At 31.9% G+C, this 17,272-nt stretch overlaps 1 protein-coding gene across 4 annotated transcripts in view; it reads left to right on the top strand.

Moving 5' to 3' along the window:
• LOC105317406 (early endosome antigen 1) overlaps positions 1–17,272 on the top strand; it is a 108,875-nt gene that overhangs the window by 78,505 nt on the left and 13,098 nt on the right. For 3 of the 4 annotated variants that reach the window (XM_034451183.2, XM_034451182.2, XM_034451184.2), the window contains exons 29-33: positions 659–748; positions 4,690–4,873; positions 7,468–7,522; positions 11,588–11,708; positions 16,229–16,327. In XM_034451183.2, the coding sequence (XP_034307074.2) occupies positions 659–748; positions 4,690–4,873; positions 7,468–7,522; positions 11,588–11,708; positions 16,229–16,327 (549 nt within the window). Of the gene's footprint in view, positions 1–658; positions 749–4,689; positions 4,874–7,467; positions 7,523–11,587; positions 11,709–16,228; positions 16,328–16,417; positions 17,235–17,272 lie in introns of those variants that run through there. The other variant, XM_034451185.2, reaches the window with a different exon arrangement.

The raw sequence follows: 17,272 nt of genomic DNA, 5'->3' as shown, positions 1-17,272 counted from the left end.
ATCGTATAAGGGAGCAGCAATTGTAGCGCACACACTGCCACCTGGTATCTTAATGCATACAACTAGTTCATACAACTTGTAATCGTCCTTATTAAACATGCTTTTGCAATTGGCTGCATGTTTTAATTCACGGTTGTAGCAAAGATAGATGTAAGAATTTACACAAATAAAAAGAGAATATTGCAACATAGAATTAAGCAAACCATAAAGAAAAAAAATCAAAAATGAAATTGGATAAGCATGAATATGAAAACAACAAATGGCATACAAGAAGAGTAAAGAAGTAAGCAAAAATAAGAATGAAAGCAAGATACATAGACTTTTGGCAGTAATTCCCTTCCATGCACAGGCACTGAAACAAATCTTTTCATACACTGTGTAGAATGATTAAATGCATGTAAGATTATTACGATACTCTTAATTGCCAAGGTATGGGCTATAGTCTCATGTGAACCTTTAGGACCAGTGGGCCTTTTGTTATAAATGATAAAGAATGTGTATAAGAACTTGTCATAAGAAGAAGACATTTGATGACATTTGATGACAATTGAAGATGTCATAAGATTATCATAAGATAAGGACATAAATTAAAGATATCATTGTTTGGCTTAATGTACATAATTCATGATGTATAAAACTTTGTACATTTGATTTACAGGTAAAGCAGGAAAATTCAGAGGATACAAAGGCTTTGAAGAGTTTGCAGCAATCTTTAAAGGAGGAAAATTCAAAGTTACAGACAAAATTGGTATGACACATCTTAAGGTAGTCCTATACTCGGCACTAAATGGGCTCAATCATTTAAAGCTTAGCTTTAAATGATAGATATATATTCTAGCAATACATATACATAAGAAAATAGATATGTTTACATGCTAGTTATTTTGTTATCACCTCTCAAACAGGTGTACCCCCTTGCAAAAATGATTGACAATGATGACATTTGCCTGACGTCCATTTTACCTAAAAATAGTTACCAATTTTAGGAAATTAGAATTGGATACTAGTATACAAAATAAAGTTAAAACATTTGCTAAACCATATTCAATTTTTGCACAAATTGTTCTAAGTAAGTACGCTTTATGAGCCTGATGTATCAAAATAGAATACAAAAAATGTGATGCTTGTATCGTGTTTGGTCATTTGTTAAAATTGTATGGACTCAAACCTAAATTCATGGTGTTTATTCTATAGAATGACACCTTTAAAAAAGATTTGGTAAAATAAATCATATGTATACGGATTACTTTTCACGCTATAAGCTCTCAACCAAGTAGACCCCTAAGAAAAATTCTGTAAAATCACAATATGCTACAGTTTTCTGCTTAGGTCTGCAAACAAATTGTTAGACATCATTTGAACATTAATTATTCTACGATTATTTAATTATGAAATAGTTTCTGTCTCTAAATTTTAAATGATTTTAGTAGAAGAAAAAAGAAAAATTCGGGACGGGGGACCAATCAACACAAAGAAGATATAAGCATACTTGAGATCCTGGTTACCCATTTTCTTTTTAAAAAAATGAGTTTCTCAGCATTAATCATTTCTTTATTTCATACAATAATTACATTACCGTTTTAATTGCTGGTTATTGCCAATGTTTACAACAGCGATGTAGAGCAAAATCAATACCGGATATCTTAAACGCAATGTGAAAGTCCAACTATGATTGTAAAATCCGTATTATGACTTAATGAGATACTCAGACTATTTCAAACCAATTAAGGACAATCAGTTTTTGGATTGACTAAAGTTTTCGTTTGATTAAAGTAATTGGAGAATAAATGCTGGGAAGGTAATATGATTAATTTTGAGTTATTGTTACTCTTATCTAAATCTATTATCAATTGTAAACAAAAAATAATGAGTAATAATATTTTCTGGTTTCATAAAGTTGACACCGATGTTAACTAGTAGAGTGTATATTGATAGCTCACCTGAGCTGAAAGATCAAGTGAGCTATTCTGATCACACTTTGTCCTTCGTCCGTCTGTCTGTCCGTCTGTAAACTTTTCACATTTTGAACTTCTTCTCTAAAACCACTTAACCAAATTCAACCAAATTTGGCTCAAAACATTCTTATGGAAAGATGAATGTAAATTGCAGAAATGAAAGTAAAATTTTCATTGAAAGCGGAGAAAGTTTTTAAAAAATTTCTTCTCAAGAACTACTGAGGCAAATTCAACGTGATTTAAAATGAATAATCCTTATGGGAAGGAAAATATAAATTGCAAAAATTATGGGCTAATTCTGTTTCAAATCTGAGTAACTACGAAAATTGTGCGTAATTGGAATTGACGATTGCCGATCTGCCCCGGCTTTTATTTTGCCCCGGCCCGGGTTTGCTTACCCATTTTACCAAGACTCGTATTCCATAATTCTAAAATGAGGTTCTTTGTTTAAAGCAGCCATGACACTATATGATAAACGGGTCGATCTGACAATGATGAATTTGTTTGTTGTGCAACAGTTCGTGTACGAAGGGAATCTTTGAAACATGCCAAATACATTGGTGCCGATTTAGTGAAGTAAATTGAGGCTAAATATTTCAATGCGTTGACAGTTTTTACATATGACGGTGGTGTTAGCTTGTTGTGATTTTCGTTTCGTTTTCATTTATGCTTTGCGTTAAACTGGGAACTGTCGCTTGTATTTCCTGATTTTTACGTATCAAATCAAACAGAGACTTCGGTAAATCAAACAGTTTACTGTTTACCTGCGCAAATTAAGCAACATCTGATGTATTAAGAAAGAACTAAAATGCAATTCAACCAGGCTATCGGTAATTCGGTATCATCTTTTGCGTAATGGTAGAATAATGATATATGTTTTGTTGAGATGAGATGCTCGGCATTTTCTCGAGGTTATTCAGTTTAAATAGAGTTTAACTAGACTTTGACCCGTGCGTGCACGGGTTGACATTGCATATCGGACATTTACGAAATGGGTACATCGACACACCTTATTATTGACATTTACATAACAAAGATATAAGCCTACAATAATACTATTAATTTCACTACACTTTCCTTAGTTTGAATAACCTAACTGTGTCTCGGGAAAGGCCCTCCTTTGTACCTGTAAAGTAGCAGAAAATTGCAGAATTGCTCCGGAACGATTTTGGAGAAAGTTAATGAATGATATCGATGTTGCCTTGAAAATAACAGTCAAATACATCACAACAAACCTTTTTGAGACTGCAAATACCTTTCAACTAAAATTTTTATCCATAGAATGGAAGAATTCAACACCTTTTCACCAACATAGACATATAATCTTTGTTAAACTGGGTCTGTAGGACATTATTCATTTTTAAGATAAAACATACTCTATCTTAACTCTCCTAACAAATATAATGTAACTTTTTTGCATGTAATCAAATATTTTTTGTCATCACGAAGATGAAAGTAAATACTTAGTTGAAATGTATATTTGTTATTTTATACTTTCTCTCATAAGAAATCATTAATTTATATAACCAGAATATATAGCAAAAGTCCAATGAAAATTTACCCGTATTTATATCATTTCTGAGTTTAATCATGCAGATGTGATATAGTGGAAACATAAACTAAAGATCCCGTTAGCGTGAATCTGCGCAAGCGCAAGATTGGAAAATCCCAAAAATCCAGGTTATTTCCGGATTTTTTTGAGAAATTTTCGTTGATTATTAATTAGCGAAGCTTTATTGAGAAAAAATAAAAACAAATTGGTAATTTTCAAGTACCAATGATGTTTAGAATATATAAAATAAAAGACAGTATTCTTCCGATTTCTCGGTATTAAAGACTAAAAATTCGAGTCTATTATTTTAATAAAGTAGTATAGATATCGCTGACGGAAATATGTAGATATATACATGTATATGATTCATTTTGAAAAATAAATTGTGTACATTCTTGGCTATTGTTGATTCTAAATTGTAAAAACCATGACCCCGGTTTTATACCATGGCACCAATAGAGAGGTTCAAAGATTAACATAGAATTATAAATTAGTCATGTTTAAAAATTGTCTTCTAGAACTACATTGCTAAAGTTTCTTAGATTACTACTGTACACTATCTGCTTTTTACCTCAACTATTTACCTCAAATACTGTAGATTCTAAATAAAGCCAACCTTCGAACCAATACTGGGGCCCCAGAAAGGGGTTCTATTTAAAATAGAAATAGCACATGCTGTGAAATACAATTTACAAGGAACTGTTGTCCAGGTGAGCGATGTTGCCCATTGGCCTCTTGTTTTGGGGTTCTGAGATTTCACGGTAATTTCTCAGTGATGCAATGGTATAACAATCTTACTACATGTATTTTAACATTCATTTATAGCAAGCTTTATATTTATGAAGGAAAATCATATTGTTAAAATTCGCTTCATATGACCTTTAAGTGCTGTTTTCTTCATTGGTGTAAACGTTACCTTTTAAGAAGTTTTTTTTAAAGTTTGATGGTTGTTTTCTGTTGTAAATAAGATTACATGTACATTGTGTGTTTTATCATACATTTTTCTCCTAAATTTTTCTCATAAGTGCAAGGGTTTTTATTTAAGATATCAAAAGTTGCTATTATTTTCTGTAGTTTTTGTTAATTCGTTAGCTACAGGGTGAGGAGTGTTGTTTATTTATATTACTTTTATTAACTGCATCTTTTGCATTTATATTAATAATTAGATTTGTGTGTTAATAGATGAGCACAAACGAGGAATTGGAAAATTTGAAAAGACAAACAGATGAAGAAAAAGCAAAGTTTGAAGTAGAGTTGTCAGTTCTCAATGAGAACTTAACCACTATAAGAGGAGATCTTGTTTCAAATCTTGCAGCTTTGGAGGAGGCTAACAAACTCAACGACCAATTAATGGGGGGAAAACTTGGTGATTATTTAATATTTACTCAAAATGTAATGGTTTCAAATTGAATAATATTGATGTTGTTTACCAGGTTATCGTTTCAATTATTTTTTGTATAAATAAACATAACCGTCAGTAAAAGCAATTGAAATTGAATATTTTTAAGATTTTTTTCCCCGAAGTTTCCTCTTTATAACAGGAGTATTCACAGGAACGATTTTTTTATTGAGAAAATCTTACGTATTTGATTTATTTAGAAATTCTTGGGACTCCTTACACAATTTGTTTTCAACATTTTCATCCGGGTCCTTTTTAGCTGTAGGTCTGTAACTCCTGGTCTGAAAAAATTGGGATAAACGACCTGGTCTTAAGTTGCCTCTGATAGTCTTTTAAACAATATCGCCAGCCCGGTTAAGTGAAGTGGTGATGCAGTTTGTTTACATGTCGAAATGGCGACTCTCGATCTCGATGTAAATTTAACATACTTGATTTTCCGAGTTCAGTATTTCGCAGCCATAATATTTTGAACTCCCTCTTTAATGGGATCGGATTTGAAAAAAGGAGAGTAGTTCAGTTTTTCACGGCCATAGAATTTTGAACTTCTTCTCCAATGGGATTTAAAATAAAACGTTTTTAGCCGGGCTCTGCTGAAAGCAGAGTCCTGGCTATAGGCAGGCCAATCGCCAATGTTACTATAAATAGCACAAATAAACAAAAAACCAAACAGCGTCAAGGTAAAGCTTCCGCTATACCAAATAGTTACACAAAGAGCCACGTTTTGTCAAAAGTGTTGTCATTTTGTTTCTCTTTTTAAATTTCGAATGAATTGTCTATCTTTTTAGTTTTCTTATTAATAACGTGTTTTTAAAACATTACTATGCATTTTGGACACATACAATGCGCATGAATTTCCATGAACTACTTTGCTGCACGATGAAGAAACGGGGATTGAATATATAATGCTTGTTGCAAAATTCAAGGCAGCAACTGTTGAACTTTTTAACTTCTACTAGACAGACTTATTTCTTGTTTATAGCCGCATACAAAATTTGGTCGCTCTCTGATGCTTTGCCGACATTAAAAGCATGAGAGAGAGAGAGAGAGAGAGAGAAAGAGAGAGAGATTCAGTCTTTACTACACAATATGCATAAAGACACACCAAAAGAGCCCGGCTCTCAGTACTTCAGTACTTTGAATTTCGTCGTAGTCATAATCTTTTCAATAGATTTTAAGAAAAAGGAGGTGGGGTCAATATTTAAACCCCCTCTCCATTGGGATTTGAAATGGAAGTAAGTTCAATATGATGCGACCATAATATTTTGAACCAGTTTTCCAATGCCATAATATTTAGAACCCCCTTTCCAATAGCAAATTAAAAGAATGGAGGGGGTGGGTCAATATATCGCGGTCATAATACATGTATATTCAACCTGCATGGGGTTCAGTATCGTATGTGGGGGTTCAATATTTCAAAGTGATATATTGAACCCAGGTTCAGAATATCACATTATATAAAGAACCTGGGTTCGATATTTTAGCGGTATCAAAGTATAATGTGACACGGGTGTGGCTGGAGATACACCGTGAGTCCAAGAGGGTAAACTAAAAACTACACCCTTTCACATACAACCACTGCCGATCATGAGGATTGAACTATGGTCTCCGCGGTAAGAAAAAATGGCATGGCAGTGTCGACTATACACCCCTGCGAATGTTATTGTTATTTAAATTTTAGACCACGTGGTTTTATTTGACCCTTTCAGTTTCGCAATAAAAATCTTGCCTCGTATTTATAGTCTATTTCATAGAATCTAGGTACTTGTATTCAAATATAAAATCTAGAGGTTAATTGATTTTAAACTTTATCTGTATTAATTGGTGGATAAAATGTGTTCTAGAAATAAATGAGACAGTACAAAAAATAGTTTTGTCTGCTGTTGCAACAATTAACATGCTTAGTAGAGATTCCCCCTGAGGATTAATTTTCGATCTGCGCCTGACCTAGTAATAGTATCAATAGTGAAACAGACTATACTATTTTATGCAGAATGTTCCTCGAAAATTGCTTGATATACTAAGTTTTTATGCAAAACAGACACCCATTATTATTTTTTTTAAACATGGTATTGCACACCACACGCATCAAACACGGCTATGATTTTAGTAAGCCACCCAATGTTTATATTTTCAACCACTCTACACGTGGTTGAACACGAACGATAACTCTGTTCTGAAAATTATCGTTTATTATAAATAACCGCTATATGCTGAAATACGACATACATCTTAAAAGATTGTCATGTTTTAACATAAATCAAAGTAGGATATGATATGAAAAAAAAACCCCGACCAGTACTTACTTATTTTGAGAATATTATCCGAACACTTATACTTCCGCTCGAAATTTCACAGGAACTGAGCAAATCTCGGTGAAGTCTCGTGAACTTTCATTCGAGCACCTCTGGATTTATTACATACTTAGCAACGATAAAGAAAACATTCCGAACACATTTGCAGGGGTGCTATAGTAACTAAACACAAAGGGCCCTTTGAAATGATCACCATCCCAACGGTTTCTCATTTTTTAAATTTATAACTTTTCCTTTTTCCCGAAACAGAAATGGAGGCTAAATTGGAAAACAACAACGATGAAAGGAGAATATTACTTGAAAGGTAAGTCATTATGCATATAAATGTGTTTATATTTTCTGTATCATGCATTGAATCAAAACTTTAGTGGTTGATGATTCTGAATTCGATAAAAAAAAAAAACTAGGGATGATAATCGATTGCAGAATAGCTAACAAGTAAATTGGTTAATCGCAGTTTGTTTCAACTGAAATATTGATTGCTCCTATTAATAGACAAAATGTTATAATTGTGTTTTTAGCTCACCTGAGCTGAAAGCTCAAGTGAGCTTTTCTGATCACCCGTTGTCCGTCGTCCGTCTGTCTGTCCGTCTGTCTGTCCGTCTGTCTGTCCGTCTGTAAACTTTTTACATTTTGATCTTCTTCTCTAAAACCACTTGGCCAAATTTAACCAAATTTGGCACAAATCATCCTTATAAGAAGGTGAATATAAATTGCAAAAATGAAAGTCCGATCTGTATTCAAAGCGGAGAAAACCTCGAAACTGTAAAAAAGGGGGGTGCATTTTAAAAAATCTTCTCAAGAACTACTGAGTTAATCTTAACGTAATTTAGCATAAATCATCCTTAGGGAAAGGAAAATATAAATTGCAAAAATTATACGCGAATTCTGTTCCAAATTTGAGATAATTGCGAAAATACTAATAAAGAATGGCTCGTTATACCATATATCGTAGACTGGCAATTCAATGCGATAAACTGGTCTTATGACAGGCATCGCCAGTCTACTGCATCTCGAAAACGAGGTTCTTTGTTTGAAGCTGGCAGTTTGTTGTGCAACAGTTCACGTGCGAATATAATCTATGAAACATGGAAATAACATTGGTGCCGATTATTGTGAAGTAAATTGAGGTTAAATATTTCAACGCGTTGTCATTTTCACTTGTGAGGGTGGTTTTAGCTTGTTTTGAATTTTTCGTTTCATTTTGCTTTTTAACTTGGGAAACAATCGCCATGTATTTGAAACATAAACTTCGGTAAATAGGCAGTTGATTGTTTACCTGCAAAAATGATAAAATCTGATGCATTAACAACGTACTAAAGTGCATTTCCCTCTGTTTTTATTGTTTATTAATTTCTAATTGTGTCAACAAGGATCAAACAAGGGAGCGACTTTGATTGAAATAATCGATTTTTGATCGGTAACTTCGCCGGAATTTCCTTTGAAAGAGAATTTGAAGTAGCCATGTATTCCGAGTTCATAATCGTGTAAATTAAATCCAAAGACAATAAAAAGATGTTTATGAATTTGAAAAGACGTTTTCACAGCCTCAGTTAAACCCTGTTGTGATTAATCACCCGCGACTGTCTTATCTTTAGAGGTTATAAATACGGGTGATGCAAACACATATACCGTGCATTGAAAATTACAATCGATAATCATTACATTTCTTGTTGATACTACAATATATAAGAAGGTAAGTTGTAATTATTTAATAACTCTGCCAAATTAATGCAAAACCGTTTGTTTACAGTTATCTTTAAAACTAAAAACTGTTGTAATTGGGTCATAGGGTAGGACTAATTTCTCCAAAATACACAGTGCATTAACTGATTTTGTGTCACCTGGCTAACTCAATTACAAAACATTTTATCTATATAATGTATGAATGCATTAAATAAAATGAAATTTAACAAATTGGATAAGTTTTTAAAAGTTGCCTATCATTCTACGACTGACGCTGAAATGTTTGTTGATCATTGGAATTGTCTTGCTAAACATTATATACTTGTGTACAGAAAAATCAAAAGGATGATGTGCTATAACTACTTTCTGGGGTCCTTTCTCATTTGATAAATTATTTTACATCTGCAACAATTTTGGTATTTTTCAAACGAGTAAATAAAAACTTCTTTTTAACAGTTCTGACACATTATAATTATGAGGATATCCGTGCATTATCATTATTTTAAAGAAAATATTGCAGCAGAAAATCATCTTGGTTTGTAGCCATTTGTTGTTTTTGAGGGAATATGAAATAATTAATGGGCCTTAGTACAGAACTAATACCTGTATGCCTGACAATACATTAAATTATATAGCTTTTTAACACATCATGTGACAACATTTTCCCGTCAAATGTTTTCATCGATCAAGTGAGTAAGGATATTAAATGTCACACAAGTTTACATCATGTAAACAATTATTTAAGAGAAGACCAATTAAGTTTTTTAATGTAGTCTTAGCAACTTTTGCCACAGAGTTCAAACGCTGCGTACTGCTTTCCAGACTAGCTGGCGATTCTCTGTCCCTCAATCTTTGTTAACTTTCACATATGAGATATCAGCTGTGAAAATGAAATGTATCTCATCTGCATGGTATATTCATAGATCTTGGCATCTTAAATAAACACACAAAATATATTCACTTAGATGTGGAAAATGAAAATTACACTAATTTAAGTTCGATATTTTTTTTCATAAATATCAATAAACCAAACAAGAAATATTGCAGATAAATGGTAACTACCTTTTCCAGTATTTTCATCATATAAAATAAATATGCATTGCATAGCCTCTAAGACAACATATTAATGAAATAAAATGTTGGCATCCTTTAATTGTGTAGATTCAAAATGTTCAAATTATGATTACACACAATAAGCTAGGCCCACAATGGGTGCTGATTTTTTAACTGATGTGTATACGTACGTCTTAGGAAATGTATGATTTTTTTTTATCTTAAATGAGCTAATACTGTTCACATATGTGCAAAAACTGTAGGAAATAATATACCGGTGTTATATAATTAATATATCACAATATATTTTACACCCCTACGCCTTTATAAAATATTGAGTTTTAGGTCAGAAAATTATCATGGTACTTAACTTTGCTAAATATTAAATTTTACAGTTCATAATTATTTAAGGACACACGAGACGTTCCTCAATTTTATATAAATTTCCTTGATAAATTATTCCTTATTTATTAACATTTAAACCTGTTAATTCCAAAAAATTCAAGGTTTATTACCAGGCTATTTTTAGAGCTATAATATTTAGAATTTTCCTTAAAATAGCATGCAACATGCATTTGAATGCTTATAAATAAAGTAATAATATATATTTTCAATTGAACACTTTATATCTAAATAAATAAAGTATCATATAACAGGAAAATATAATTATGGAATAACTTGGTGGAAATCTTCACATTGTGGAGATAGGAAAAAATAGAAAATAATGGAAGATAGGTCGCGTCTGACCGTAAAGTGTGTTAAGTCAATGTAGTTCGCCATTGTTGCTCAGGTGAGCGATGTGGCCCATGGGCCTCTTGTTAAAATAACTGTCATAAATACCACAACAACCCTGATAAAGAAATTCTGTTTAAAGTATTATTCAATCAAAAATATTTAATGAAATGTATATTTTTTTTTAAAAAATTTCAATTTTTTATTAAAATAGTCAAAATGAACAAACATACATGCATATGTCACAATTTCGTAGCTTGTTCAACTGACCTAATTTAAGTTCATAAAATATACATAATTAATTTACAAAATTTGTAATGAAATTGCATGAAATATAAAACTTTTTTATTAGGTCACCTGAGTCACTCAGGTGATGTGTTGCAATTGTGCACCGTGCGTTGTACTTTAATAATTTAACATTTTAAACTTCTTCTTGAAAACTAAAAATCCAGTATTCTTACCGATTTTGGTGGGAAGCATCTCAATGGTAAGAGGAATCTAAATTGGGAAAATCACCACAGGCTCTACCACCCAAATGTTTCACAGTCGTGGACATATATACATAAAAAGAACAAATTCCATACACGCACACACACACACATATATCACGAGTTTGATATAGGATAATATCCGATTTGACTTAGATCTCCTTGAGAACTGTAATGCTCAATATGTTAAATGACTATAAAATGATCCTGTGACAAAAAGGACTCAATATCCAGGGGGGAATATAATATTTTTGAATACAGGAACTGTTATACAAAATGTACATTGTCCAGATATTTTGTATATAACTCCGTAAAGCTGATTTTATTGTCTATTATGATCAGGTGAGTAATGTGGCCCATGGGCTTCTTGTGTTAAATGTATAATTATTTGATGTTTCTTTCATTGTTAGGTGCTTAACAAGTGAGGAAAAATGTGAGAACCTAAGACAAGAATCAATAGACTTAAGAAGAAAGTTGGACGATACACAGGCAGCTTTACAAGAGTTGGGAAGGGAGAACCAGTCATTACAGGTGCATTAACATTTAATCTAAAACACATCAACATATATAGAATTCTAATTCGTTTTCTTTTTCTATCAAATTGCCTTTTTGTTAAACACGCAATTAATTTACACAATTTGACGTAGAAAAGGTGTTCACAATCACTAGGTAATGACTAAGTATAATAATAACACATGTATATTTGCTAAATACCGCCAAGAAGACACAGTGTATTTCTGTAATAACCAAAAACTTCTTTTTAACAATTAACCTTTTTTCTAGCTTTAAAAATAGTAATATTTAAGTTTCTTTTCAGCAATTTTTTAACCAAGGAGGAACCTCCTGATTCAATCAGAAAACAGTCTTTTGCTTGCAACAGCAATCATTATCATTTTTCGGTATTTTTGTAATGTGTATCGTACGTTTATCATACTGAAACGTGAGATAAAACAAACAGAAATTTATGCCAAATTATGTTAGCATACAAATAAAATCTTAAGTTTTAATATTTTAGAACTGCAAAAGATATTTCTGTGAAAAACAAAATCTGAAAAATTTAGTCCAGATTTCCTCTGTTTTGCTAGAAGCCTAATTTAGTTTGAGTCTAATTCCATTATATAGTTTAGATATCGAATGTTATCTCAATAATAATTCGTTTCGTTAATATTTTTTGTGTTTAGAACAAGGTTTACTCATTACATTAAACTTTATAACAATCCGAATTTGAGAAGTCAAACCCTGAGTAAAATTAAATACTGAATTACTGACGGGGGTTGATTTTATCGATTATTATTTATTTTAAAAGCAACGATATGGTACTTTGCATGCATGGCAAGTAAATTCCTATTAGTAATTGAATTACGCACATTTTTTATAATATGAATTCTCCTACTGGAAATTCGTAAAAAATCCAATATCAATCATGTTGTGTAATATTCGAAGAATTAGTCCATCAAACTGCATACTGCATATCAGTTATCGAAATTGTTATGAGAAATTGTATGGATCCAAGCAAAATTGAACTGTAGTCTCGTTCAACCAGACTCTCAGCTGTATTCGTTAATCTTCGACAAGCAAGGGAGACTCTCTGCTTGTTGGAGATTTACGGAGACAGCCGAGCGTCTGGTTGAGTGAGACTATATATATTGAACTCTGGCGTAGGAATACATAAAATGTACGACTTCAAAAAATATCTAAATTGTTCTTATCATTTAAAATCTGACTATTTACAAGGTATCTATAAATTAGTTTCCTTGAAAAACAATGCTTAAGAACTCATTACATCGATTAGAACTATTGATTAGAACTAAATGTTGTCAGCGGTGTTGATTTGTGCTTAGGTCCAAACACTGTTTCACTTTCGGTTTGCCTGAGTAACTGCATAGGAGAGTTGATTAAAATCAACTTCAAAAAACCCTTACCAAAATGTACGGCATCTGGCCAACATTTGCCACAAATTTGCAGGAAGTTCAGAATTCGTAAGCAAATTAGTTTCTGGCAAACTGTTTGGGGCAAATTAGAATTTGTTTGCAAATTAGCTTTTGTTGAACTGTTTGCGGCAAAGTTGCACTTAAGGATAATTACAACAAAAGGAAATCAATTAATACACACTGATCTTTTCTTTAATTTTACTTGATAAAATTTCCGCAAATAAATAATATATAACAGAAATCGGTCATCCTTGTCTTATACCTTTATTCATTGCGCATGTTTTATATATCCACCCATTTTTTTTAACGGAAAATGGGATTTTTATAAAGTATTTTTATCTATTTTATAAATATGGTCCAAAATTAATATTTTTTCAAAGTTTTAAAAAGAAAATTCCATTCAACTGAGTCGAAAGCTTTTTCAAAGTATAGAACTAGTAATATACCGGTTTGATTATTATTTTCAATATATTCGAAAATGTCAGGTATAAGCCTTTCGTTGCTTCCAATATATCTCTCTTTCATATATGCCGCTTGCTCATTTCCTCTATAGTTATCAATAACTTTTTGAAGACGGTGAGCAAATATAAAGGCAACTAGATATGATTTCGTTACAAGTAACGAGTAGGTCTTCCGTTCAATTTCTAAACGATACAATTAAAAACTCCATGAAATTTCAGAATTTCCCCTTAACCCCTTCCTTTCAAATAATTTATACGATTGTCAATATCCTTTAAAATGCTTAACAAAGTGTTTGCTTTTTCATATACAGCACATTAAATATTTAAGATTTTAGTCCCCTAAAATTCCTCATTACGTCATCAATGGGTGTTGCAATGAGTTTTACAAACTGATATTGTTACGATCAACAACTCTGTTTCTATAATGCATTACAAAATCTTGAACGTTTTTAATGTATGTGTAAAAGACTGTACGAGTATCTTGGCCCCTAACTTAAGGGGTCAGTCCCTTTTTCTTGAGTTCATTCAAAAGGTCTCACGAATACTAACATTTTTTGTTCTTACACGTATCTAAAATTGTTGTTTATTTTTGAGATACAAATGATTGAATATTTTAGGGGCCAGGCCACTAGATTCTTAATGGGTCAGACATTGGTGTTTTGATTTATGAAATCGATCATAATCAATAATGCAAATATTTTCTCTTCTACATTGCCTAACAAAATATGTCTCCTTCTTAGGATTTATTGCGTCAAAGTTTAAGTACTTTGGCACCTAAAAATCCCTAATTACGCAATAAAGTGGCGTAGCAATGAGTTTACCTGATAGATATTGCTACGATCAACAACTTTACTTCTATAATGCATTACAAAATCTTTATCATGTTCAAGTTATTCGTAATAGAGTTTACGAGTGCCTTGGCCCCTAAATAAAGGGCCCAGCCCCTTTTTCTTGGTTTTATTGGAAAGAACTTTTGATTCTCTACCGCTTTTGTTATATATGTTGTAACAAAATATCAACTATTAAAAAGATACAGATCAAAACGAAAGAAAATTTTGAATGAAAATTCGTACCCAATTTTCATGCCCAGGCAAGCTCCAAGAAATGGCGCCACTGGCGTAAAACAACATAATAGTGCACAACTTCGAACTATAGACTACCTATCCTGAAAATTTCGTATTCATATTTCTAATAGTTTCTGAGATCAGCTCTGCACAAAATAGGTCGTAAAAATAGAAAATCGGCCGTAACTCGGTACCGGAAGTGACGATTTCAATATTTCAAAAAAGTCTAGAATTATGAGCTCTAGCAATGATCTGTAAAAACAATGGTCAAAATCGGCCGAATAGTTTCTGAGAAATCGCGTGCACAAAATTTGTGGAAAAAAATTAGAAGAAGAAACAGTACGAAAACAATAAGGTCTTCCGTTGGAAACGGAAGACCTTAATAATAATAATACATGTAAGAAACAGTACGAAAACAATAAGGTCTTTCGTGGGAAACGGAAGACCTTAATTAATTTGTAATCAGTATTAGTGAAACTAATTGGTCTATAGTTTGTAAGCAGTGACCGATCTCCTTTTTTGTGAATTAAAGATAATACGGCAAGTTGTTGTGAAAATGTCATTTCGTCTTAACTGAATATTTTGTTAAGCATATTATGAAAGGGTATAGATATTTTATCCCAGAAACATTGATAGAATTATACTGGTAATCAGTCTAAACCTGGTGATTTATTTTGTTTCATGTTCATTGCGATATCTCTGCACTCTTCTAAGCTTGGAAATTGATCACGAAGTATTTACATTTTCAGATAAACCCATGATATTACTATTTTGTAAATAGTTTTCAATATCAGAATTACTTATAGTTTTACTGCGATAGAGTTTTCCATAAAAAGCTACACGTTTCACCTAATATGTCATCATCAGTAGTAAGGGTTTCATTATTTTTTTTAGTTCATAAATAGTATTCTGTCTTTGGTGTTTTTCTCCTCTTCATTTATCCATTTTGCGCGAGATCTAATTTGAGCGCGTTTTGCTCTTCTATCGTTTAATTCGCTTAGTTGTCTCTCAAGAGTTCGCTTTTTATTCATATTAATTTCTAAATAAGGTAACGATTCTATCACGATTATTTTTGATTCTATGTTTTTAATCGGATCTTTGTAACTCTTTTGACTTTTTATTGAATAATGAATAGAAAATCGTTTAACCTCCTGTTTTTAGGTTTTTCCATTTTGGCATGAAAGGTACGCGTAATATGCTGATATTTTGAATAAATATCATATAATTTTTTCCTTATACTCAAATTTTCAAATAGAGATGTATTAAGTTTCAATTAGCCTGTTCCTCTTTCATTTTCCTGTAATTTAACGTTAAGTCGTATAGCCTTATGATTTGACACTATCGTTCCGTTTGTATGTGTACTGGGTATTTTACGAACTAAGGTATTTTTAGCTTTTAAGTATAAATACTTGCTTAGAAAAATGAAATCAACTCTACTTTTTGGTGTGTAAGTAGCATCGCACCATATGCATGTAAAACCGTCTGTATCATTATGCTTATCCTTCCATATATCAACGACATTTAATTAATTTTCAATATATAACTATAAGCAGTTAGCTTAAGAAACACACTATCTACATCTTTTGTTGTTACAGATCACCACTACTAAGGTGAGCAGTAGAAAATGGGCAGATGATAACGAAGTCAAAGAGTGCATGGGCTGCAACAAAAGTTTCTCTGTAACGGTTAGAAAAGTAAGTAAACACTTATATGGTACTTTGTCAACGTTTTTAAAAAATCCTGTCTTTTAAAGCTAGTTAAAACAAAAAAATTTCCATTTACAGAATTGTGTGTAGTACGTGATAAATGTTACCGTAGAAATATTGAGGAAGGTGGTGTTTCACTGATGCAAAACTTAAAATAACAGTGCATAGAGTTTTGTCATGTAAACAAAAAGTATCAGGTTCCTTGTGTAGATATTTGATGATATCTTTTATAACATGATAATACACTACTAGCACGATATTCTGATGTATTAACATTACAACTTTATAGTTCTTCATCAAATAGTTGTACTTTGTATTTATGTACTGATGATTTGTTTATTATATGGTGTTATTTAATATTGCAATGTGTGATGTCACTTCAGTGTTCAGTGATTTAAAGAACAAGGAATCATCCTTTGAGATTTGAGGTGATAACGATCTATTACTTCAGTAGGCAGTAATGAAAGGAATAAGGAATCATTCTTTGAGTAATATGAGGTGATAATTTCGTTTAGGACGTGGTCAAATCTAATAAAGTCTGAAGGGCTTTATGATAGATTTTACCATGCTCCGACCGACATTATCGCCTCATAATATTCAAAGAATGATTCTTTATTATATATTTTTATATAATTTTCAGCAATTCCGCAATTAAATATAAGAGTATTGACATATTTATGTGACTTTCATTTCTTTTAACTATGCAAACCCCACTTGCGCCCAAACAATAGGTCATTTGAATTTATTGGACGGTACATTAAAAAAAATGAATTATAGTTTTATAATTGTCACAGACAAATATTATTAAATTAAGAATGCATGATGAGCAATTTGGCCAGTTTTCTTAAAAACGCACCATGTTAAGAAATATCTGGAGTTCGAACCCCCCCCCCCCCTATCTCTCTTCTTGCAAACTTTATATTACTTAAATGA

Source organism: Magallana gigas, chromosome 4, assembly GCF_963853765.1.
Source record: "Magallana gigas chromosome 4, xbMagGiga1.1, whole genome shotgun sequence".
Taxonomy (NCBI): Eukaryota; Metazoa; Mollusca; class Bivalvia; order Ostreida; family Ostreidae; genus Magallana; species Magallana gigas.
The sequence above is the reverse complement of the archived record's forward strand: the minus strand, read 5'-3'. Positions and strand labels throughout refer to the sequence as shown.